Source organism: Mytilus galloprovincialis, chromosome 10 (genome assembly GCF_965363235.1).
Source record: "Mytilus galloprovincialis chromosome 10, xbMytGall1.hap1.1, whole genome shotgun sequence".
NCBI lineage: Eukaryota > Metazoa > Mollusca > Bivalvia > Mytilida > Mytilidae > Mytilus > Mytilus galloprovincialis.
This window is the reverse complement of record NC_134847.1, coordinates 20,776,974-20,803,920: the sequence shown is the minus strand read 5'-3', so window position 1 is coordinate 20,803,920 and position 26,947 is coordinate 20,776,974. Positions and strand designations below refer to the sequence as shown.

Here is a 26,947-nt window from a genome sequence, read left to right as displayed (position 1 = left end):
AAGAAAAAAGTGTTTAAGATGTGACGAATTTATTAGAAAAGAAGGTGATATTATTGCGACTATTTTGCTTCTTATCAAGAACGTGATGATGAGCGGGAAAAATATTGAAATATATCTATAGGTCTGTTTTTTGTTAATTAATATATGACAAGGTATATATTTTTGATTAACAAAATATATGAAAAGGGTGGGGTACTTGATGTCTCAGCTGCTCACCCCTACCAAAAAAAGTTTGAAGTGGCCCCCCCGAGAGTTTAAATCATGGTTTAACATAAAAGATATCAGATTAAACCACAGTCCAAGATCCGCCTATCTACATGGAGTTGCAAGGACAAAGTACGTCATGATTCTTTTTAATGGAATAACATATCAATCTTTATATTAAACCATGGTTTTTCAAAAACCGAACTATTAAGCAGATTATCACGTAAAAACTTCAAAGGAAAAATGCCGTATTTTATGTTACAAGATCTTACAAGCTTTTTTAAAAAGCTTTTGTTTAATTTTCAAGACCGTAAGCGGTTCAAGTGAGTCACGTGATTTTAGGTGTTTCCTGTTAAGCAAGAAATCAAGAAAAGAGAACGAATACAAACTTCACTTCGATCATGCAGTGAAAATCAATAGAGTTTTAAGCTTATACAGCACTGTGTTGATACAATGTATGTTTATAGTTTTGAATAAGAAAAAGCAACTTCATATCAAACCCCATTCAGATGCATTATTTACAAACAAGACTGACTATGTCCAGTGAAAACAGTATCTTGTCAGTAGCTGTTAACATTATTTACAGACTTCTACTTCTACCATTTTGCGGCCACCATCAACAAACTGATTATTTTGCCACTTTTTGGATGCGCATGTTAATATTTTAGATAAAAATATGTGAACATGTGCTATACATTCTATATACATGATATATACAGTGATGTTAAAATCATCCTTGATGTGGTCTAAATCGTCTCGTGTAGGAGTCTTGAAACTTTCAAGACTACCTGCACTGGTGGTGGTAAGTGGTAGTGCGTTCCAGTCCCTAATTGTTCTTGGATAGAATGATGCTTTCCTCACTTCTGTTCTGCAAGTTGGTAATTGTAAACTAAGTTCCGGGATAATCTGTCTGGTGGAATGAGCGTGACTTCTGTATTTACATTTACCATCCCATTTGAAAGTTTGTACGACATTGTGAGTCTTGCTGATTTTCTCTGGTCTTCAAGGGATTTTCATACTAGTACATTGTAGTATGACAGAAAAAGCTACTGTTCGGCCTGACTGGTTCAGTTGCACAATTGTCTTCTATGGAATATTGAAAGACCCTCAATTTTTATAAGTAGTAGGTTTTGCACACGCAATTATGATTTGATCAGCAATTATTATATAGAAATATAAATATAACATTTTGTACAGACAACTACTAAAATGTACACCATTCTGACACTGTTAGATACATTTTTAGTCTTTTAAATAGATGACTGACAGACTCTCAAATTCATGCATCTCCTATGGGAAATGATTCTTATATCAACCCTTAGTTAGAACAGATAGTTGATTGACCTCAGTTCAACTGGTGTAACTAACTCTTGTATTAAAACAATAACCCTAGATTAATCCTGTAACACTACACTAATACAAATAGATAATAGAAAGTGTGTACAAAACATTTGTTAGACCAATAACAGAATACATGTACGTAAGTCCTGTAAGGGATCCATACAATAAAACAGTAATAGACCGACTAGACATGCTAGAGATGATCCAGAGACGTGCAGCACGATATGCATGATATATAATGAACAAACACCAAAATCCCTTGAGTGTAAGTAAGATGCTAAACCTCCTAGAATATAGGTCACTTGAACAAAGATGAAAAGATGCAAGACTTACCATACTCTTCAAACTAGTAAATGATTCCACCTAAACGAATGTCAAGAAATATGCATGACAGAAGCTTCCAAATTCCAGAAGCATTAAATGATTACCGGAAATTTTCTTTCTTTCTACCAACCATCAAATATTGGAACAGTCTCCCTCCGGGGTAGTGTCAACGCCGTCAGTCGAGGCTTTTACAAAGCTGAACTAAATTCAAACAATATTGAGGGAGGGGGAGGGGTCAGTATGCGCACCGAAGTCATGGCAAAATATTCAGTTTGTTGATTGTGGCCATTATCCGGTAGAAGTAGATATGAGCTGTGCTACCTGATGAGTTTGAGAGAAAACCCAGAGATTATTGCCTCCTAGAATTTTAAAGAATCACAGATGTTCAAAAATATACATTGGTGCATGTTGTTTTATTTATCATATTTTCCAATAACATTAAATTAAAAAATGCATAGATACATTGACAGGAAGCAGTATGCTCCTTTGTGATATTCATGATATTTGATGAAAATTTAGACACTAGAACTTATAGTAAGAAACAACCATCACAACTACCACATAGAAACAAGACACTTTGACACATCTCATCATCTTGTTCCAAAGACAATTTGGTACCATTTTGTGATCATGGAAATTGAATAAATGTACCTTGTTTTTATACGACCGCAAAATTTGAAAAATTTTTCGTCGTATATTGCTATCACGTTGGCGTCGTCGTCGTCCGAATACTTTTAGTTTTCGCACTCTAACTTTAGTAAAAGTGAATAGAAATCAATGAAATTTTAACACAAGGTTTATGACCACAAAAGGAAGGTTGGGATTGATTTTGGGAGTTTTGGTCCCAACATTTTAGGAATTAGGGGCCAAAAAGGGTCCAAATATGCATTTTCTTGGTTTTCGCACTATAACTTTAGTTTAAGTGAATAGAAATCTATGAAATTTTGACACAAGGTTTATGACCACAAAAGGAAGGTTGGGATTGATTTTGAGAGTTTTGGTTCCAACAGTTTAGGAATTAAGGGCCAAAAAAGGGCCCAAATAAGCATTATTCTTGGTTTTCGCACAATAACTTTAGTATAAGTAAATAGAAATCAATGAAATTTTAACACAAGGTTTATGACCACAAAAGGAAGGTTGGGATTGATTTTTGGAGTTGAGGTCACAACAGTTTATGAATTAAGGGCCAAAAAGGGGCCCAAATAAGCATTATTTTTGGTTTTTGCACCATAACTTTAGTATAAGTAAATAGAAATCTATGAAATTTAAATACAAGGTTTATGACCATAAAAGGAAGGTTGGGTTTGATTTTGGGAGTTTTGTTCCTAACAGTTTAGGAATAAGGGGCCCAAAGGGTCCAAAATTGAACTTTGTGTGATTTCATCAAAAATTGAATAATTGGGGTTCTTTGATATGCCGAATCTAACTATGTATGTAGATTCTTAATTTTTGGTCCCGTTTTCAAATTGGTCTACATTAAGGTCCAAAGGGTCCAAAATTAAACTTAGTTTGATTTTAACAAAAATTGAATCCTTGGGGTTCTTTGATATGCTGAATTTAAAAATGTACTTAGATTTTTAATTATTGGCCTAGTTTTCAAGTTGTTCCAAATGGGGGTCCAAAATTAAACTTTGTTTGATTTCATCAAAAATTGAATAAATGGGTTCTTTGATATGCCAAATCTAACTGTGTATGTAGATTCTTAATTTTTGGTCCAGTTTTCAAATTGGTCTACATTAAGGTCCAAAGGGTCCAAAATTAAACTAAGTTTGATTTTAACAAAAATTAAATTCTTGGGCTTATTTGATATGCTTTATCTAAATATGTACTTTGATTTTTGATTATGGGCCCAGTTTTCAAGTTGGTCCAAATCAGGATTCCATATCAAGTAATGTGCAATAGCAAGAAATTTTCAATTGCACAGTATTGCACAATAGCAAGAAATATCTAATTGCACAATATTGTGCAATAGCAATTAATTTTCAATTGGAGTTATCTTTCTTTGTATAGAATAGTAGTTGATAATATATGTTGGAAATTTGCCAGACATGACTATGATGTCATTTTCTATTTTTATTTGCCAATAACTTTATGTAAATAACTTCATTGGAAATTTGCCAATATAAAATGTTGCTGATGAAGCTTTTTTTCCTTATCTTATCTAAAATGTTTTTAGATAATGTATGTTGGACATTTGCCAGACATGACTATGATGTCATTTTCTATTTTTATTTGCCAATAACTTTATGTAAATAACTTCATTGGAAATTTGCCAATATAAAATGTTGCTGATGAAGTTTTTTTTATTGTTTTATACAATAAACAATGTATATTCACTTTTACTACCAACCAATCTTTACCATTCAGTGATAACAAGCACTTTATTTTACATTTTAATATTTTATGATGTATTTAAAAGAGTAGTTATTGTTGCAAACTCCATTAGAAATTTGAATTGATATCAGTTTTGGAGAAAGGGAAACAGGGATGTGAAAAAAGGGGGGGGGGGTTTAAATTTTTCTCATTTCAGATTTCATAAATAAAAAGAAAAAATTTCTTCAAACATTTTTTTGAGAGGATTAATATTCAACAGCATAGTGAATTGCTCAAAGGCAAAAAAAAACTTTTAAGTTCATTAGACCACATTCATTCTGTGTCAGAAACCTATGCTGTGTCAACTATTTAATTTTAGATTTAAAAAGTTTGAAGAAGAAATCTTTAATTGATTTGTAAAATCTTGACATTTGTTTTGTGTAAAAAAAACCCATGTAATGTCAAAAATTTGATCACAATCCAAATTCAGAGCTGTATCACGCTTGAATGTTTTGTCCATACTTGCCCCAACTGTTCAGGGTTCGACCTCTGCGGTCGTATAAAGCTGTGCCTTGCGGAGCACCTGGTTTATCGCTATATTTTCCTGTAAATAGGTAATCTTAAAAAGTTAATAAAAAATAATAATTACAGGAATCAAAAGAACTGTAAATCAAGAATTTTTCTAATGATAATACATCGTTACACATGTTTCAGAAAGTTATAAAGTAAATTAGATTTATTGAATGAACATAACTCATAAGCAGATAAGCGTTTTTTGTCTCGGTTTTTTTTTTAATATAGATTATGCCATTGGTTTGGTGTGGGGCCCTTTGTTGTTTGCTTCTCCATGTAAGTAAAGGCTCCATGTTGAAGGCCATACTTTAACAAAAATATACAATTGTCAGTTTGTTTCTTGGATGGAGATTGGAGAGTTGTTTCGTAGACACTCATACCACATCTTCTTATTTATATTCAATCATTTGATTATTTATTTTTAATTATACATCTATCAAAATTTTATTTACACATGTTACATGTAAGTTGATAATGAGTTTTGATAAATTCTCACTTTTTTATGTGCCAATTTGTCTTCATACCAAACTCTTTCTTGGAAACCGAATTGTCTTTCACATATGTCAATAGTCTTTGTGCCAAGTTGTCCCAGTGCTGAAGTGTATAAAATTCCTGTCCCACTGTTTCCCTCCATGTTCTAATCTAATTATCTATCAGCTACAGATACATGTATTAATTTTGCTTTTGAACAATGATTTTGGATTCCAGTTAGTTAATATTGTACGTAGTGAAGTGGTGATGCTATTTAAATCTGAATAAGGGAGTAAACTTATGATAATTTTGTACTGCTACCAACAAGAAAAACTGATTTTTAAAGTGGCCAAGAACATGTACTAATAATGTTGATGATTGAATTTTTAAGATAAGAAACAAGTTAAGCTTGTTAATCAAGACAAACGAGGTTACAAGACATATTTTGAACAGTAATACTACAATTTTCGGCGGCATTAGACCCAACTGTTCAGGTTTCAATGCGGTTGTATCAGGCTTTGCTCAGCGAAGCATTTTTTTTTTACTTGCTTATTTAAGTGACCAAATTATGTTCTTGCTTTAAAATTTGACAATTTTAAGTTGACTTGCCATCTAAAGTACTGAAATCAATATAGAGAGGTTCAACTGCATGTTGAAATTTAATTGATGCAGATTATTAATCATATTGATGCAGATAGATTGGAGTATAAAACATGTCTTCTGGCTTCAAAATTCCAAGTGGTCATGGGGTTAATACAAGGTAGTATTTTGAAATTGGAAAACTTTGGATTAGTCATGTTAGTTTAGCAGTACTAGTTACAAAATGTATGTTGGGTTCCTTCAACTTATTGGGGTTTGACTATGGATTTTACTATTGAATTTACACAAGACATAGATCTACATTAATCTTATCAACAGTTTATATATCCATAATTTTTACTGCCATGATTCATAAACTAACAGTGGAAAATACAGCTAAGAAATGATAATGTTAAATATACATGTATATTGTTTAGTGAAGTTCTTTGACAACTTAAGCTTGAAACAATAGATTCTTTGAAGGTTCAGCTTTTTGTACGTATTTTAGAATGATTTAAGTGATACAATGATAAATTGCGTAAGAAAGATAAAATCAATTTGAATTGTTGACTTTAAGCAAGTAGGTAAACTAAGAAGAAATCAATTTAAGTTTACAGTATACTGTTTTAGTTTAGAATTGCAATCATTTGATACATATCTGGTTTATTATGTATGCATGAATATTGTCAATTGTAAAATTATCAGTAGATATCTAATTAATAGGTTATGTAATTCAAAATGAAAATAAGTACACAAAAATGCAAAACTATTCAGTCATACCACATCATCTTATTCATATTATTTTTATATTTACATTGTACAGTACTATTGATTTTCAAAGGATCTTCAGTCCAACTAAACATGTACTACATGCATGACATGTAAATTGAAGTTTTTATTGTAATAACATTGTAAACAATAGTGATTATTGTCCAAGATTTATGGGTGAAATGAATTGAAAAAAACTATGAAGAAGACTTAGATTTTAGTGAACAGGTGCATTATTTGTAATAGAAAGTACAATGTACAAAATGTATTATAATTTTCAGTCTACTTTAGTCTTAATCTTATTGCTGACTGGACATTATTTAAAAAATAAAATTTTGTATTCCCTTTATTATTATTTGAGCATCGTGAACAGGTTTATATCTGGTTAACAAGTAAAACTATAAATTAATATATATATATATAATATGTATCATTGATAATACAGTCGTTTAATGGTCACTACATTAAACAAATTATTACAAGTTATAATTGTTGTTTATGGCCCTAGGTATTTATTATTATCCAAATTACATACATCATGTACATAGGTAGTTTAGAATCACAAAGAGGTATTGTATGGCCAGAAAATTTCTTGTCAGAAACAACTTGGTCACTGTCTTGTCAGAGACCTAAAAATAACTAACATTTGTTTCCAAAACAGGCTCCTAAGCAAGACCTTTTTAATGATTCAACATGATAAAAGGAAGTTGTTTGATGGCCACCACATTAATGGTATAGGCCTAAGGCATTTACTAACTTTCAATTGCATACATGCATAGGTAGTCACTATAGTCAAGAAACACAAGAATGTAAGGAAGTCAAATTTTTTTCCAGTCAGCATGGATGGGTACCAGTTTTGTCAATGTTCACCTTTAAAGCAGTCAAGGTCATATTATAATCGGAAAATAGACCTAACATTCATTTGACATTAGGTGGATTCTGTAAAGAATAAACATTCAAAAGAAAATGTTATAGGAACATCAGTAGTAAACTGTCACAATATGGAAAAGAGATATATGTATTTACGAAAAATGTTTACAACAATTGCATATTACATGTCTCATGTGTCTAATAAACTGTCCCTTGTCAAATATCTGAACAAAGTCTTTTACTTTAATATGTAAGGGATAGACATGTAACTACCTCCAAAACAATTTTCCTGTACCAGCAAATAAAAGACACTTGTATTAGATTTACCCGTGACAAGCAGGGTTCTCATTTAGACTAGCTAGCTATAGTCCATCATTTTATGAGGAGTTCAAAGATATATAAGAAATGTCTAATTTTGTATCAACTGAACACAGATTTTTTCAGTTGGTTGCTACCTGTAAGGTTTTAAAGTTAATTTGAATTTGATTTTATTTAATTTCCTTTCTTGTCATACAGAATTTATTGATAAATTTAATTTACAATGAGATTGTATTTTATTCTCAATATAGGACATGCATTGGACGTAGATGGTAAATATATGGCCTTGCATACACATTCTTAGTGGGAAGAATGTCTTATGTAAGACTTTATTATGAATGAATGTACTTGTAACATTCTGGAATTAAAAAAAAGAGTATAAATCTTCCTGTTCAGTGACTTTTATATATTTATAATTTTAAGAGTTGATGAAGCATGTCAAGTGTGTAATGAGTGTTTATTCCAATTATTATAAGTTATATACATCACTAAATTTAGATGTATTTCCTGGATAAGTAATAATGATATTTATATATTTGTAGGTTTTATGATTATATGGATCAAGGATAACTAGAGTACAGAATGAGTAGTGGTATGTGTATACTGTTATTATAAAAAGAAAAGTGAGGAAAGATCAGTAATGATCATGATGATACAAAACACATTTGGCCTAAATCAAAGACAACATAGCGTATCTAAAGATATTATTTTGCCTTACAACTTCAGTCATGGTTCATTGACTTTGAATATGTTTTGCATACATGTATTACAAGTTAAAATATTGCCATGTATATTCCAAAATTTTATGGTGAATCATGCATATATCTCTGTTTCAATAATTTATTTTGATGGTTTCTTAATTATAAATGAAAAATTTATGAAATATATCATTCTATGTTGTAAATTGTCATAGTCATTGTTCTTTAACTTTATTATGTTTATTGGAAATAAAAATGTCATGTCTGTGGATTTTTGAAAATCAGTAGTCTCAGAAATTTGAACCATTTATGCATTTAAACATTTGTGAAATTATTGAAATTCATTTATATATATATAGGCTCGTCCCCTGTGTATGATCAGTATGAACAGATAAGGCAGGCCGAGAGGGAAAGGGCAGAGATCGTTGGCAGATATGACAAGGTAAACAAATCAAATAAATCTGTTAGGGAGATTTGACATCCTTCACTGATAGTCACAGAATGGGGGGGGGAATTATTTTTTATGCATCGTAGGGGGCACATTCTCCATTTTTAAGCAGTTAAGCTGCTTTATGCGAGCACCCTAGATTTATGTTCTACCCAATAAATGCTGAAATATGTGCCACTTTTATTATCTGGCTGGCTATCATGTTATTTATAACTAATTGGACACTTTTGTCATACTTTTTATTCTGGAATATAAAAAATATTATCATAAAAACGTTAAATGGTCGTCGATTTTCCCAAAAGTTTTGAAGTTGCACATAGGAAGTAGTGCTCGATAGAAATCCTTCTATAGTTTATTATCCCCTGTGCTGTTGGCTAAGATGCCAAAGAACAATTGTATGAAATATTTGGTCGCCGAAAATCTATAAAGATGAGTCGTTTACATTTCCCAAATGGCAAAAGTCGTAGGAATATTGTTTGTCATCGATACGTATTACATACGTCAGTAGTCTATCAATAAGTTGGCGGCAATTTCAAATTACATAGAAGACGAAATTTACGTACCTTTTAAATTGAGAGGATTCTGATGATCAGGGCTTTCGGTGGCTTCAAGTGCCGGCTACTTCACTGACAAAAATATAAATTCAAAAAGATAAAAAATATCTTTTTCAAATGTTTACAGGCAGCCGAGAGACGTATTGTCGCAAAGTTGCGGTCACGATAAACAAGGGTGAAAAGTCAGTGTTTACCGTGGGCTAAATATAGTTCACATGAATTCAGGTCACTGATTGGTTGTCTATTTAAAGTCAGAATGCATCGTTTCTTTTCAAAGATAACAAGAGAGACGTTCCGGTGGTCATTAAACGATAACAATAGAGACGTTCCGATGGGCATTAACTCGTTGGCTTTTTTTTTTTTTTATAACGTGAAGACAATCAGATAGGATGACAATCTTATGTTATGGAATAATATCAGTCAAATTGAAGAAAGTGTAGTAGATCATATGTTCAGAATCTGGAAAATAGTATCTTTTGAAGTTCATTTATCAAAGCCCACGTGGTGTTCAGAGAATCAAGGTTAAAAAACGAAAGTAGAATATTGTCGACTCGACCTCAAATAAATAACATTTCCAAATGATTTATGACTTATTGAACAGTTTACAAAAAAAAAGAAAATCAGAGGATATGTCAATTTTCTGTCAATGCTTGAGAAATAATTGTATGATTTAAATACGCGTAACAGTCTTTAGAGAGAAGAGGGGGTCATTTGTTTACAAATGCACGTAGTTATGCAAAATAAATCGATCAAGATTTATAACAAACCGGATTATTATATAAATAAAACTCCTTTAAAAGTAAATGAATTTTAAGCATAAGGTAATAAAAATAAAAAACTATAACATAAAAAAAATGAAATTTCTTTGAGATTTTTATTTCTTTCTTAAATTTCATACATAAAAAATGGTCAGTTGAAAGATGAATTAGGTGCCAGGAGATTGCGAGAATGCAGGATTTCATGCTCTATTTATGCCAGAGCTTCTGGGGGCCTTGAGGGGCCCCCAGACCCCCTGCCGTAAGGCACCAATCTTACAGCTTGGTGGGCGTCTGGCTTCGCAGAACGCATGTTACAGCCGCCTATAATTTTAATTGAGCCTTCTACTTCAATTTCATGGGAAAGCCCTGCATTAGTGGGTCCTCACTATGGACAGGTGCATACAGAATGTGGCGGCTTAAACATCTTAACTGGCACAAAACTCTCGCCTAACATAGGACAGTGTATGTGTATAATCTCAAACATTGAATCTTTATAAATATAAATTGGAAATAACTTTTGAAAGTGGTAGGATTGCATAACATAAACATTACTGTACAAGCATTATTTGATACTTTAGAAATAGCTGAGAACAATGCCTGAGATAAATAATTGACTAATTCTTTACACTATTCATCTGAACTTTGCCAAGTTTGCCTTTGGGTTTTTAATTAACTGCCTATAGCACCCTTTGGTGCTTTGATTACATCTTGCTTTTTATTGCCGACTCCATTCAGTTAAATGGACAACTTCATTACTTTTGAAGGAAAACTATTTTTCTCCTCTTAAATATCTTTTTGAAGGTTACAAAATTAATAAGGTATATATGGCAATTATAAGCAATCACTACCAAGTTACTTGTGCCATTTTATATATTTTTATTATCTAACCATATTTTTATTTTGCCCGGAGGGGGCATAAAATTTTACCCTTGTCCGTCCTTACACCCAAAGTTGGTTTCAGTTCTCTAACTTTAAATTGCCTCAACTAAATACTATGAAAATTATACACAATACTTATATCAACAAAATACAGATCAAGTTTGAATTTTGGTGGTGTCACTTTAACCATTCTAGAGTTATGCCCCTTTACATTTTTTTTGTTTCTGTTCTCTTACTTAAACTTACCTCAACCAAATGTTATGAAACTTATACAGAATTGTTTTTACCACAAAACTCTAGATTTAGTTCAAATTTGGATCACTATTACTGTACTTCAGTTATGTCCCTTCATAACTTTATATGATAAATGGAAGCGGACACAATCCCCATTTATTTGTTTTAATTTACACTAAAAGAAGAAACATATCTTTATTATTAAAGTGGTTTGGGAGTATAAATTAAAAATGATAGAATTTTTTCATACATTGCTAAAACTTAGTATATATTGTGATATGTTCAAAAATATATTAAAAATTGTAGGTCACAGAGCATTTTACAATCTACAGGTTGTGAGAAAATAACACAATGTGTATGGATTATACTAGAAAAAACATCACTATGTGATTAGAAGCTAAGCTAAATGATAAGATTGTAAAATAAAATAAGAGAAGATAGCTTTTAGAGAATGCTTTGTGATTCACAATATGTGTTTTTTTAAATGAAAATTCTCATTCTTTATCTTCAAATTTTGATAATTTGATTGAAAATCTGGACCTTGGTTCTCTATTATTTACATTCCAAGATGGCAAAAGACACCTTTATACTACCTTTATTAAGTGTATTATCAGTATTGAATTCATTGTATGTACACGCAATACATTGTAAATGAATTTTCCTCAACAGGGAAGAGAAGAAGGAGCACAAATTGATCCATGGGAGGACCCAACATTTGAAGTCTATCATGTGACAGATAGATATGGATTTATACAGTAAGTCAAAATTAAAAAAAATTATGAAGAAAATGAATAACAACATTAAAATTGTAACAATTATATGACTGTTAACACATTACTTCCACTATTTCCAGTAAAATTGGGAAAATATTAAAATAGATAAATGCATTGATATAATTAAAATAGATTGTTAATGTTATTTATATTTTTTTAAAACATCTTTTCAAATCAGTTTTCATGGTTTTGTTTATCAAGCTTTTAATTAATACTTTTTAAAGGCCTCAAAAGAAAAGAGTTGTTGTTTATTGCTTGATTGTTATTAGTACTACTATATAACCTCTATATGATTAATGCATCTGTTGTTTCTGAATATTTCAGTGATAGTAGATTACCAACCCAAAGAGATGCTGCTGAAATAAAGGTAAAAATTAAGCTTTTTTCCATAGCTTAGTTGTCCTCAACAAGACACGTTGCAGGGGACATAGAAATACAGGTGTCCATCTCAAATTTTATCTGTCTGTCTCGCACATGTACAATTCCTGACCAATTTTTTTTATAAAACTTGTATCAATCATAGATTTATAAAAGCAATGTCTGCGGAAAAGTAGAAAATCAGTGCCGATCAGCTATTTTAGAATAGTTATGCCCCTTGGAAGTATTAACTAAATGACAAATTTCATTGTTAGCGTTCTCATGTATACAATTTTTGCCAGATTTTTATCAGATTATATATCAATGGTTTATATAAGCAATGTCTCAGAGAAATTTGAAAATCTCTGACTATTAATTATTTTTTAAAGAGTTGTATATTGGAAATTGCTTTTTATTTGCTCTCAAGCTTTCATTTCTCTAAGATATTTGTAACAAGTTTTAAAGAACAAAAATATTGTTTTTTATTTATTTTCCTTGGATAAATAAAATACATTCAATACTAGGAGATTTAAGACTGTTCTTTTATTGTCTTAGAATAACACCAGCAATGATCCTTCTTATACTGTTTTCCATGGTTTAGTTGTTTTCATCAAGTTAATTCTTATATATATATATGTTATAATAGAATGATCAACATCATGTTCTTATATTTCAAATTGATTTTTTTATAGGCAAAAGAAGTGGAATCAGAGAGAACCAAGAAATGGCTGAAGATGATGAAAAGCTGGAAAAAATATTATCCTGGAGAGAAAGTAAGATACTGTACTGAATAAAAACTCTATAAATATTTTAAATAAACTCATCATAGATATCAGGATTGAATTTTATACAAAAGACTCATCAGTGACGCTTGAATCCTAAAAAGTTAAAAAGGCCACATAAAGTATGAAGTTGAAGAGCATTGAGACCAATATTTCTAAAAGTTTTGCCAAATACAACTGAGTACAGTTAATATAGCTTCTGTACAATTCTACTAAAGATTCATTCCATCACACTATAATCAGTTAAATTAAATGCCTCCAGTATGCTGACTTAGTTAGAATAAAGTTGTGACCACTCCTGTTCAAATCACAGATTTCTAAATGAATAATTCTGGTAAAATGTTTGAAGCAATTGTATATCTAAGATAAAAGAATAATGAATTCTTTGTTTTGTAAATATTCAGGTATAGAAGTAATTTTTTTGGAAAATTCAGTCAGCTACTATTGGTCTGTAATGATGATCTTTACATGCCTGAAAGCAATTTTACCAGCCTTGGCTGCTAGGCCTGTGCATAAGTGTGAAAACAGCTCTTATTAATCTGTTTAACATTTCCTTTCTTTATATACTGTGAAAGTCATTTTAATCATGGGTACCATTTTTTCGCAGTTTGAGCAAAAGAAACATGTCAATGGGTTCTTCAATTCATGAATTTTTAGGTTTCTAAACCTTTATTGGGAATCTCTCCATATCATGATTTTGACAACAGTTGTTATATTTCCTTAGACACTTCAATTCGTGGATAAAGCCATTCAAGAAAACCAAGAATAGTGGTACCCTACAAATTTAAATACTTTAACAGTAGTAGATATTTATCTAGCATAAAAGTCTATTGAGGCATTAATGAAGGGTGACAGTATATATATATAATCCATGGTAATTGGACATACATGTAGATTGATTAATGTTTTCAGATGACAAGAAGAATTTACAAAGGTATACCAGATAGTTTGAGAGGTGAAATATGGGCTAGACTACTAGATATCAACAAAGTTAAAGCTGAACAAAGTGGAGTCTATAGAGTATGTATAACAAGATTCAAAAACAAGAAAGTTTTCCAGGATTGAAATATTCTTAAAAATTTAACTAGATATAATATTTCCGATAGAAACGAAACAAAATTTTTGGTTCGATATGAAAAAAAAACTGAATTTGACCAATTTCTTTGGCTAGACTATCTCCCCTATCACTGGCATTTGGTTTATCTTAATATATATTATGAAATATCTCCTATTTTAGTAAACTCTGGTTTATGAAATTATTTTTCAAATTATCAAGATAATTTTTTCCAATACTTTGTGCTCATCATATACATGTAGCTTTTGTACATTATAACATTTCTTCATGACATGATTTTCTCTTAAGATCCCAAATGAATAAAAGTTTTTTTTTGAAGTTGCTCTTTCATCAACAAGGCTCTGATTAGTACAACATTTGTCTAAGTTTCATAAAAAAGAAAATTACAGTGCCACACAAACGTATGACTACAAACAGCAAAACAGAAATATTGTACTATGGATATATATATTTTCGTGGGTATCAATTTTCTTGAATTGAGGAAAACTTTTTTCATGGATATTTGATTTCTGTGGTTTTGACAATCTCTGCATACAATGCCCAATGAAAAATTGTAATTCGCTGGACATTTGAATTTGTGGTTCACTCATAACCATGAAACCCACTAAAATTGGTATCCAACGAATAATAATGAATCCACAGTATCTGTAACTGACATTAAAGCATCACATACTATTAGGAAATTCTTCTGGGCTAAATATTATTGAATGAGTGTAAGCCCTTAAAATGATGGTGTTTGATAAAAGAATTGACAAGTATGTTTTTATTTAGAAAATGAAGATGAGGGCACGAGCCAAATCCCCAGATATAAGACAGATAGACTTAGACATTAACCGTACTTACAGAAATCATATAATGTACAGGCAAAGATACAGTGTCAAGTAAGTTACCGTGGTTTATATAATGTTCAGTCTAAGCAAATACAGTGTCAAAGTAAGTTACTGGGGTTTATAATGTTCAGTCCAAGCTAATACTGTGTCAAGTAATTTACTGTGTGGTTTGTAATGTTCAATCTAAGCTAATACAATGTCCAGTAAGGGAGAAAAAAATGCATCGTATAATGGTATGATGTGGTCAGCGTTGGCATAGTTCGAAGACACATTTGGTTTCAGGACTATAACCTAAGTGAATGGATGTTTATGAAATTTTACTGGAAGGTTCAAAAAGTACCAAAAGTTTATAAATAAGGGGCCAAAAACGAGCATTTTATTATCTCTGGGCAATAACCACAAAGGTAAGGCTGTGATTAATTCTGGGGTTAAAAAAAAAATATTTTTGGGATTTTTTTTTTTAAATCATTATTTATAATTTTCCACTTTTCTATTGATTATTTATGATTTATATAATAAAAGCTAAAAAATACTGATATGGCAGGAGATACACACTTTTAAAACATGATTTATAATGTGAAGTATTGTGCAATAGCACAGTATTGCATAGTTTAGCACGTAATCTTCAATTGCATAGGATTGTGCAATAACAAGAAATCTTCAATTGAATAGTATTGCGATATAGCAAGAAATCTTCAATTTCGCAATATTGCACAATAGCATGAAATCTTCAATTGCACAGTATTGCGCTATAGTACAATATTGGACAGTAGCACAATATTGCACAATATCACAGTATTATGCATTAGTACATTATTGCACAATATTACAGTATCTTCAATTGAAAATTGATACACCACATTTATTTTCTGTCAGAAACCTATATGTTGTCAACAAAATTTGATCAGTCCAAATTGAGACAGTATTAAGCTTGAATTATGTGTCCAAACTTGCACAAACTGTTTAGGGTTCGACCTCTGATGTCGTATCAGGCTGCACTCTCAAGCATTTTATTGGAACTTCACTTTAAAAACTTATGTAGCTTTAAATAAATAAATTGTTTGTTTTTGGTTTTCTAATTGCTATCTTGATTAAGTAGAAGAGAAATAAAATAACTATGATGAATATGTAACTTATTTTGATGAGCTAGAGTTCAGACAATTTTTTTTTTGCACTGTCCGATATTTCAAATGATATATGTTTGTTTACTTACAGCCAGCAAGCTTTGTTCCATGTTCTGTCAGCCTACTCCATGTACAATACAGAGGTTGGTTACTGCCAGGGAATGAGTGAAATAGCAGCCTTGTTACTTATGTATCTTAATGAAGAGGTACGGGTTATTTACATTGTAATCTCAATACTGTAAACAGGGAAATTTTCGCAGGAGTTTAATTTTCGCTATTTTCACGGTAACACTTGAAACGCTAAAAATAAAAAGACAGCATAAATTTCAAGGAAACTCTATTCATAAGATGAAGACAATAAGTGTATATGTATATGAATAGGATATTTAGAGGACCACTGTATAACACATATTTTACAGACTACAGATTAATACCTCAAATCGTAACTATATTTCTAAATGAAAAGCAATGTTAAGAATCAAGACTTTAACTCAAGTTTATCTCATTAACATTTAAGACATCTCAAACAAGTGGACATTACGGATATTGTTATGTAAACAACATTTGTTACAAATATGTTAATTACACCTGTCAATCAGTAACAAAAGTATTTCCTTGTTGAATCTGCTACAAAAAGATCGATTCATTAAGTTTTCTTTTCTGTAATTGTGTATGTGTTTTTACAAGCAGATAGGACAAATTTTAATCTCTTTAAACATTAATAAACATAAAACAAAAGATTTCTGATTGATTCTATCACTTGATTTACTATAAATATAAAGCTGTTCACTTTCTATATCCCTTTATTTATATAGGCCACAGGGAAATTGCGAATTGAGAAAGGTACAAATTTAAATTCTGTTCATAAAACGTGAAATAAAGGCGGCACGAAAATTTCCCGGTTTATAGTACTTAGACATATTAATTAAAATAGAGTAAAAAACTTAAAAGTATGGAACAAATGATGTATTAATGAATTGTTAGTTATATGTGTAGGTAAAAAACAAGGAACAATGTATATATGTTCATAGAATCTGAGAAAAGCAGGTTAGCTTTACTGAAAGTCTGAACATGGCTTAGACTATGGGCTGTTTATTGCTTGATATACAATTAATGACAGTGTTCTGATACTGCAAGCTTTTTAAATTATTTATCTGTCTTATTTAAAAGACTTTTCATGTTTTATGTAAAACTCCATTAGTATTACGTTATGCAGTGTGTGGAGAATATAAGTTAAGTGGTAGAATTAATTGATTCAAATGTATGACAATTTTATTATCACATTGCAGGATGCATTCTGGGCTTTATCACAAATGTTTTGCCAAAAGAGATATGCATGTCATGGTAAGTCTTATTGTATTTATAGTTTAAACATATTTATTTATAGTGGATTGGTGAACAAGTTATTGCAACTTATATTAATCCCTTTCCACTTTGCGGGTGCAAGTGCTGCCTTGTAGCGGCATTAGCCTACTCTCTTTCGAAATCTACAAGGGTGTCTTTTACGTGCAAGAGATATGGCTCTCTTAACACAGGTCAGCCATTTATCATCCCCTTCTGACAAACTATCATCTTTTCTTAATACCATACTCGCAAATGGTGTCAAGGGAGAGCCGAAAATTCAGTCCCTAAAATTTTCTCCCCGGAACGGTGATCGAACCAGGAACCTTTGTGTTAGTAGTCCGATGCCAAAACCACTACACCATGGCTCTCATTATGCTCTTATTGTATTGTTTGCATTACTTATGAAATGCTTGTTAAAAATATTGAATTATTTTAAATTTTGTAAGGAGGAACAACTTTGATGAATTTTGAAACTTATAATTTAGGATTAACATGAAACCATTTTCGAGGAATATTAATTACAAATTGATGATTTGTGCTCTGACAGTTCCAAAATTGTATATTGATGAACATATACTTAATAATTTAATTTCTTAAAACTTGTTTCTTATAATCATGTGACATTTGTTTTTATTACACAAAAAGTTTATTAATAAAAAGCAATCTGAAGTATACAAATTTCAATAGAATTAAAAAAAAACAAACATTTGAAGGTCCAAATAGGATCTGAATATTGGCATATACAGATGTTGTAGGGATAAACTAGTTCATTGGTGCCAAACCCTCCCCACTAACCTGGTACAGTTGTGTTAAAGTAAAACATCAGGGCAAACCATAAAAATCAGTTGAAAAAGGCTCTCAACTCATCACATGGATACAAATTGAAACACATTTAAAAAAAAATATCACAAGTTGGACATTGAATGATACTTATACATCAACACAACAGAAAGACACTTAGTATAAATAATTGGTATAAATGTAATAGTATAATAATATTTATTAGTACAATATGATGTTTAGGAAGATTAATAACTTCTTTCCTATTTTCAAATATATACAGACTTTTTCAAATATATTTGTCATATACTGTATATGACATATATTTGAAAAAGTCTGTATATTTGAAAATAAGAAAGAAGTAATTAATCTTCCTAAACATCATATTGTACTAATAAATATGGTTTGTTCTGGTGCAATTTAGAATAAGAAGACGACATGATTGCCAACTATAGGTCACTTTTCAACAATTAGCAAAACCCATACCACAAAGCATACTATAAAAGGCTCCAAAGTGACAAATATAAAACAATTCAAAAGGGAAAACGAATTGCTTCAAAACAACAAACAAAATTCAAATATAATTATACAAAAACAAACAAGGCAATAACAATCCCCTATATGTGATGATTAGAACCAACTATTATTGATTTTTATCTTGCAGGAATGTTTATGCATGGTTTTCCCAAGTTGTTAAGATTCCAGGAACATCATGACAATATTCTCAGGAAATTTTTACCCAAGTTGAAGAAGTATATGGTAAGAATATAGTGTTGGGATTTCTCTCCCTTGTACCAATAATTATGTATCAATTTTATTTCTACGTATAAATTAAAATACAAATAAGAATATTAGAAATGCAGTCAACAAAATTTTCAGTACATTTCACTCTTTATTATTGTCTGTTTTTTGTTAAGCCTGCGACTTTAGTTGCAGAAAGCTCGACATAGGGATAGTGAAACGGCAGCATTCAAGATTAATTTTTAGGCAGTTAAGCTGTCTTATGCTAGCACGATATATTTGTGTTCTTCCAAAGGAATGCTGAAAAAGTGCCATTGTTATAGTTAAGCAGATATCTATCTTTCCAAGTTTAACTGAACATTGTCATGATTATGCTTCATGATAATAAACAAATATGGAGTCACCATCAATGAGACAACATACCAAGCATCAATGAGACAACATACCAAGCATCAATGAGACAACATAACAATAACAATTTCATTAGAAATAAAGAACTTGTGATCAAAGTGTAACCATAAATGATTGACAAGGCTCCTAACCATATATCAAGCTAAAAATTAACAAGCGTAAAGTCATTTTTGAATAAATTTAACATAGAAAACAAAAACTCGAAATTTCCATAAAGATATGAAACATGGAAAGACGGGAACAATCACAAGATTCCTATTTTCATTATTACTCTATTCTCTAACTAACCTTTAACAGTGTTCTAATAGACAACAAACAACAAAAACACAAGTACTTGTACATGTACTAATAAAACCATTCCATGTTATGTGTAAGGAAGCTCAAAATATCTAATGTTTTGATAATATGTTTCATGATAAGAATGATATATATACGAGTCTTTATTATTATACCCCCGCTTTAAAAAAGGGGGGGGTATACTGTTTTACCTCTGTCTGTCAGTCTGTCCGTCCATCAGTCCGTCCGTCAGTCAGTCCGTCCCATGAAACTTTCATCACATTTTTCTCAGGAACTACACATCCACCCTTTCTGTAATTTGGTATCAACATTTATATATGTCAGCCATACCGTGTGATGCATTTTCAGATTTATCACTTGACAACTTCCTGTTTACCGAACACTTGTCTGATTTTACACATGATAGCCAAGTTGAAAATTTTCGTCACATTTTTCTCAGGAACTACAATACAAGGATTTCTGAAATTTGGTTTCAGGATTTATATAAGTCAGCTATACCGTGTGATGCGTTTTCAGATTCATCACTCGACAACTTCCTGTTTACCGAACACTTGTATGATTTTACACATGATAACCAAGTTGAAAATTTTCGTCACATTTTTCTCAGGAACTACAATACAAGGATTTCTGAAATTTGGTTTCAGGATTTATATAAGTCAGCTATACCGTGTGATGCGTTTTCAGATTCATCACTCGACAACTTCCTGTTTACCGAACACTTGTATGATTTTACACATGATAACCAAGTTAAAAATTTTCGTCACATTTTTCTCAGGAACTACAATACAAGGATTTCTGAAATTTGGTTTCAGGATTTTTATAAGTCAGCTATACCGTGTGATGCATTTTCAGATTCATCACTCGACAACTTCCTGTTTACCGAACACTTGCATATTTTTACACTATTAATATTATCCACTTGCGGCGGGGGTATCATCAGTGAGCAGTAGCTCGCAGTTTCACTTGTAATGTTTTAATAATATGTTTCAGGATAAGAATGATATTTATACGAGTCTTTATACTATAAAGTGGTATATGCAGTGTTTTCTCGACAGGGTAAGTTAAATTATATTGTTAAAGGATAGCATTCCCCCAAAATTATTATTAATTCAGAAACAATGAGGTATGATTAAAGTAAATATTGAGCCCCCAGAAAAAGAAAAAATAAGATATTTTAAAATTATTGCATAAAAATATCACTAAAAATAACATAAATTAAATTCTACAAATCAACTGATTCAAGTGCATATACCATATACATTTATTAATAATTTATTAAGTAAATGACATATAGACAATTAAAGACTTGTGGCACTAGAATAAAGGTTAATACCTGTCAGTTGATGAAATATAAGGTATTTGATTGTCCAGCTGGTATAGAAAATCTTTAGTTCCATAATATCTGCTCTAATGTCAGTTGAAAGCTTTGTTCAGGCAATTCTTAAAATAACAATTTAACTTGTATGCCAACCATCTATACATGCTATAGAACCAAGTATATATTAACACTTGTATGTAACTTTTTTCATCTTTTTCAGATTCCTTTTACACTTACATTAAGGTTCTATGATGTGTTTATGTTGGAAGGTGACAAAATGTTGTGTGCTGCAGCTTATACAATACTTAAACTTCATAAAAGTAAGTTTTTTTCATAATATTTCTTCTGTAATTGATCATAAGCATTCAAGGGATCAATACAAGTTTGGTTTTATTCTCTATTTTTAATCAACTTGTAAATTTTTAGTTTCTCAAAATTTTGGAGAGACATACTCATTTCCAAAATAATTTTTAGTCTTTCCCAATTTTAAAATTGCTGTTATAAACTTTACATTTTATGTATGTATGAAAACATGTAAAACATTTTACATAGTACTTGCATCAGAACCATGATACAGGCTGGTTTATGTTGTTGCGTCATGACTGAATTTGACCGTTTGAAAAAAAGATTACTGCTTTCAAGTACTCAAAAAATGATCAAAATCATGTGAAAAAATTGCATAACCTTAAGACAATGTAGAAGTCTTAGACAATGTAGAAGTCTTTTACCATCTATCCATCCTTCTGACCACACTATACTCAAAATGAAAAATAAGAAGATATGGTTTGGTTGAGACAATTTTTTACCAGAGACCAAATGAAGTTAACAGTAATAGATCACTAATGGGCCTTCAGCAATGAGCAAAACCCATACTACATAGTAAGCTATGAAAAGCCCTGGAATGACAAATGTAAGATAATTCCAATGAGAAAACTAACAATCTGACATATACATGTTCAAAATAATAAAAGGGAAAAAAAATGATATACATCAACAGAAATTTTTCAGAGACTATTTGACTGAAAACTGTCATGCATTGTCGAAGTTTTTGTTTATCTTATTCCCTTGATCATACTTTTCCTCTTAGACTGTTTGCAAGAAAGCTTTTATTGATAGACATTATTGATAGGCATTATGTTTAGTTGACCAAACTTTACCACTGTTTTGATTTGAAGGTATATATATATATATATATATATATATATATACATGAATAATTGAACTTTGACAAGTTATGAAATATTGTAACACAGTGGCATCTTATAAACCTATAAAAATTAAACCCTTTAGATAAAATCTAAAATCATTGTTGCTGGGACTATTTAACAACTGATCTGTATTTATTTTATAGGAAGGTTAGTAAAGTTAAGTATGGAAAATGCTGTTGCCTATTTACAGTCGGGTTTAGAGAAAGATTTTGGTTATGAAGAGGATGCCGTAATGGACCAGATACAAGTCAGTATAGAGGAACTGAATAAAGCTAAGATGTTACTACCTCCAAAACCTAAAGATAATGAGGAAGCTACTCTTCCTTTTGGGCTAGAAATTGAACCTAGTATTGAACAAATAATAAAGGGACGTAACCCAAATTCAGCAGATGAACATTTCAAACGAAACCCTCACAAAGGAAAGGCAGGGTACCTTCGAAAGAGAGGTTTATCTAATTCATTTACACCCGAGCTTGGACGAAGTCATGCAGAGTCATCATCTATGCAGTCAAGCCAATTGTCATTTGATGACCAGTCATCGTACTATGATACTGCTGCAAATTCTCGTTTGTCTTTGGCTGATTATCATGCAAAACTATCAATGCAAAGTTCACGGACATCTTATGCAGGTGATTCTGATATGGGCGAAGAAGCTAGATATACTCCTGTTAATGATGATATGTCTCCAACTACTGCAAATTATAGCCATAACTCTCATGAAACAACGGTAGAAAATATTGCTGAATTAAACGGTCAACAATCTCCCTCAGTACACTCTGATTACGATAACATGGAAACTGAAAATGTGAACTTTGACCCCCAAGCAGGTGACGATATTGATATGCATCCCCTTAATGATCCATTTCCGTACGTTGACACTAGTCCACAAAGAGAAACTGACATCAACCATACTAATCATACTAATCATGTTGAAACTAGTCCACGATATGTTACTGAAATTCATGTACCAGCCAGCAAGTCAGATGGCTACATCCGTGCATCTAATAAGGATTGGGTGGATCAGAATGAGGATGAAGAATTAAACTCTCAAACAATTTTCTCTCGGGGTGATGCAATGATTGATGAAAAGAATTCTAATAATGGTGTATATATCTCTGATTACAGTAATGGCTATCTAAGTACAAAGTCACAGAGCTGGCATTCAGAAATGTCTACTTCATTTTCTGTTGTAAAGCAAAGTCAACATTAGCTCAAATCTATTTGTAATAGTCAGCAAATGTGTTGTTATTTTTTAAAAATCGAATTTTCATAAATAGATATTAGTATACATCTAAGGTTACAATTGATAAAAAGAGTATATTACTTTTTACATATTTGTGTAAACTTTTATTTGCAGTCTGAATTTAAACCAATAGTGCAATGATCATCAGATAAAACAATGAGTAGTAAAAAAACCCTTTCTCACAGAAATTCAACTTGAATTGTTAAATTGTACAAAAAAAACGCTACTGTATTCTGTACTAATTTACCTGAAAAGTAATTTCATGGCCCATATGATTTTGATGAAATTTTAATAAGTTTATTTTCTTGATGACAAATTCATTTAAATCAGGCTTTTCTATAAAAGTTTGCTTTCAGTACTTTGAAAGAATTTTATTTTATGGATAAAAATAAAAAAAGCCTTTTTGTTTACTTATATGTTGAAAAATGATCAACTCTGGACTACAAAAACTGACTTTTGAAAAGGGTGATTTATCTGTTTTTTACAGAAAGTCAGATACATTCTCAGTAAGGATTTTTTTTTTTAAGATCAAATTTTAGGTCCACATCAAATTGTCCTAAAATAGCCATTTTAATTTTCGATAGAAAATTTCGCTTGAAGACTGTAAGGTCAACAATAAATTAGTTTTTAAATGGTTATAACCTTTGGATTGTAGGCCCTTCTCAGACAGGCATTCCCTTTTTTCAACCCTTTTCCACCATTATGAAAATTTCTCTAATACTTTGAAAATATTCTTAAAATATAAAATGAAAAAAACGTTACAACTATTTGCATTGTTGATTACATTTTGATAATTGGTAAACAACCTATAGAACATTATTAACAATTACTGTCAAGCTCTTCTTGTTGGGAAAATTTTGATAATTGGTAAACAACCTATAGAGCATTATCAACAATTACTGTCCAACTCTTCTTGTTGGGAACATTTTGATAATTGGTAAACAACCTATAGAACATTATCAACAATTACTGTCAAGCTTTTCTTGTTGGGAACATTTTAATAATTGGTAAACAACCTATAGAGCATTATCAACAATTACTGTCCAACTCTTCTTGTTGGGAACATTTTGATAATTGGTAAACAACCTATAGAACATTATCAACAACTTTTCTTTAAGATCTATATTTTTAATTGAGAAGTTTCATTAATAGTGCTACTTACCATTCCTCATTTATTGAGTTAACGACCAGAAGGATCAAAAGACCAATCTATCTGTATTGTATGGAGACATTTAATTTAGGTTATTTATTTCACATCTTTAGACCAGAGAATATACAGTATATGTATCTTATATTTCAAACGTTTGTTCAGACAAATGAAAATACTGCCATGACATTGAAAAGCTTGCTACAGTTGATTATCTGATCTTTCTAGATACAGTACATGTGTACATACATGTTGGTATGATCTCAATGGTTAAGTACTAAAAAAGATCAGACTTCTTTATTTCATATGCATTTACCTGTTACCTCAGTCGCATGTAGATACTTGAAATGATGTGCAATGTATATATAAAATTGTTAAATCTATTTATTTAGTTTTAAGTGGAGTTTCCATTGGGTGGTTGCTACTTTTTATGATCAGTTTGTGGATCCCCTGCTTTTAAGGAGGAATTAATTCAATTAAATTATGACATCAGATTTTCTTGTTGATTTTTTGGTTTAAAGAATTAAGGCCTCAAGATATTTATTTTACACAGAAAGTTTTGTCTACAAATTATAAAAAAAGTGTCTACAGGTTATGATTTTTATGTTATACTCAATGTGGTTATATTTTCATTTTTTTTAAGAACCAAAGCTTGATACATTTACTTCTCCACTTATAACATTTAAAATTCTGATATTTTAAAAATATACAAACCTCGATGAATGTTGTTTCTCCTAAGACACAATTGTGGAATCAGTATATGTGCAGAGTATAACCATGATTATAATAACAATGATAAGATAAGATAAGATATAACTTACATTTTTTGAGAATATTTTTTTAGATATACATAAATGTTATACAATGTATCCACAACAGTTATTTTAAGAAATGTTTTAATGGAAGTAGAATTTTGATATGTTTATTATGATATACATTGAACATATCACTGTCCAGTTATATAGCTTTCCTCGATGTGTGTCACTACAGTAATAAACCAATATAGCAGAACCATGAGCAATCCAGATTACTAACATGTGCCAATGTGTATTCATAGCTGCTTTCGTCATTTTTGTGTTTTCACTTTCATTTTAATTTAATATCATTTTCATATTGTAAAGGCATGTTCATCATATACTCAATTTATGTAATATGCATTTTTCATCATTTTTCATCATTTGACAGTTTCAATTGTTTTGTCTTATATTAAATTCAATGAATATGTAGTAATAAATGTGATTTCTAGCTAATTTATGTATATGGAATACGAAGACATTTCTAATGATATATGGAGTCCTTCTTAAGCTTGAGCCATAATGGTAAAGTATTCTTCATAAAAAACATACACATAATTAATATGGCTTCTACTAACAAAAGCTCCATTTGGAGTTAATGTGTTTAGAGACCACTTATGTCAGTACACCTTCCTATATTTTGCCTATTCTTCATAAAAACATTGCAGTGAAATTATCTGTATTTTTGGTGTTTAGCAGTAGGATTTTATGTAGTTTATTGTAAAATGCTGCCCATAAAAGATTATGGTTAATTGTAAAGAAATGCATGATTTTATATATGCAAATAAAAAAAAAATGGACTTAAATGGCAATTTTGATAAAGAAGATTTTTAATGCATCTTAAAAAAGAGCAATTTGAATAATACATTCTGGACCATGCAATGCGTTAACAGTAATAAAACAAATATATTCCTGAGCTTCCAGAAATAATGTCTTTTTAAAGATTTAAAAGAGAGCTTCTGAGTTGTTACAGACTGATAAAGATACTAAGGTATATGAAAGAGAATGAATTTTATGGAACTGGTAGAATTTTTTGAACCAAAAAAAGTTCAATTTTTGGCAGCACTCCTAATTCATATGCAGTAGTTATCTTTTCTTTCCTTTAATTTAATTTTAGTGTAAAGTAGCATTTTTTTTTACTATCAATGGTTGTGACCCAGTTGATTGTTTTGATGTGGTTTTAATATAGATATATATATTTCACTGATGTATATCATAACGGTAATAACAAACATCTGTATAGAAAGTAATACTAAACTAATCTTTCCTAACACTGATATATTTAAAATAAGAGTAATGGTATGTGCTCATATGCCTACTTTATTAATTTGAGAACACACCTTTTAATAGTTTGTAAAAAATTCTTAAATTTGAATGCATATTTAAAATCA

General features: G+C 30.6%; 1 protein-coding gene across 1 annotated transcript; it reads left to right on the top strand.

Moving 5' to 3' along the window:
* The first annotated feature begins 538 nt into the window (after positions 1-538).
* On the top strand, positions 539-23,735 carry LOC143047141 (USP6 N-terminal-like protein). Its single transcript, XM_076220090.1, has 14 exons — positions 539-659; positions 8,304-8,353; positions 8,819-8,901; positions 12,002-12,087; positions 12,430-12,472; positions 13,155-13,235; positions 14,157-14,264; positions 15,091-15,200; positions 16,365-16,479; positions 17,563-17,617; positions 19,062-19,156; positions 20,837-20,902; positions 21,385-21,484; positions 22,516-23,735. The coding sequence occupies exons 2-14, from the start codon at positions 8,344-8,346 to the stop codon at positions 23,580-23,582; spliced, it is 2,019 nt and encodes a 672-aa protein (XP_076076205.1). The 5' UTR covers positions 539-659; positions 8,304-8,343; the 3' UTR covers positions 23,583-23,735.
* The last annotated feature ends 3,212 nt before the right edge of the window (positions 23,736-26,947 follow it).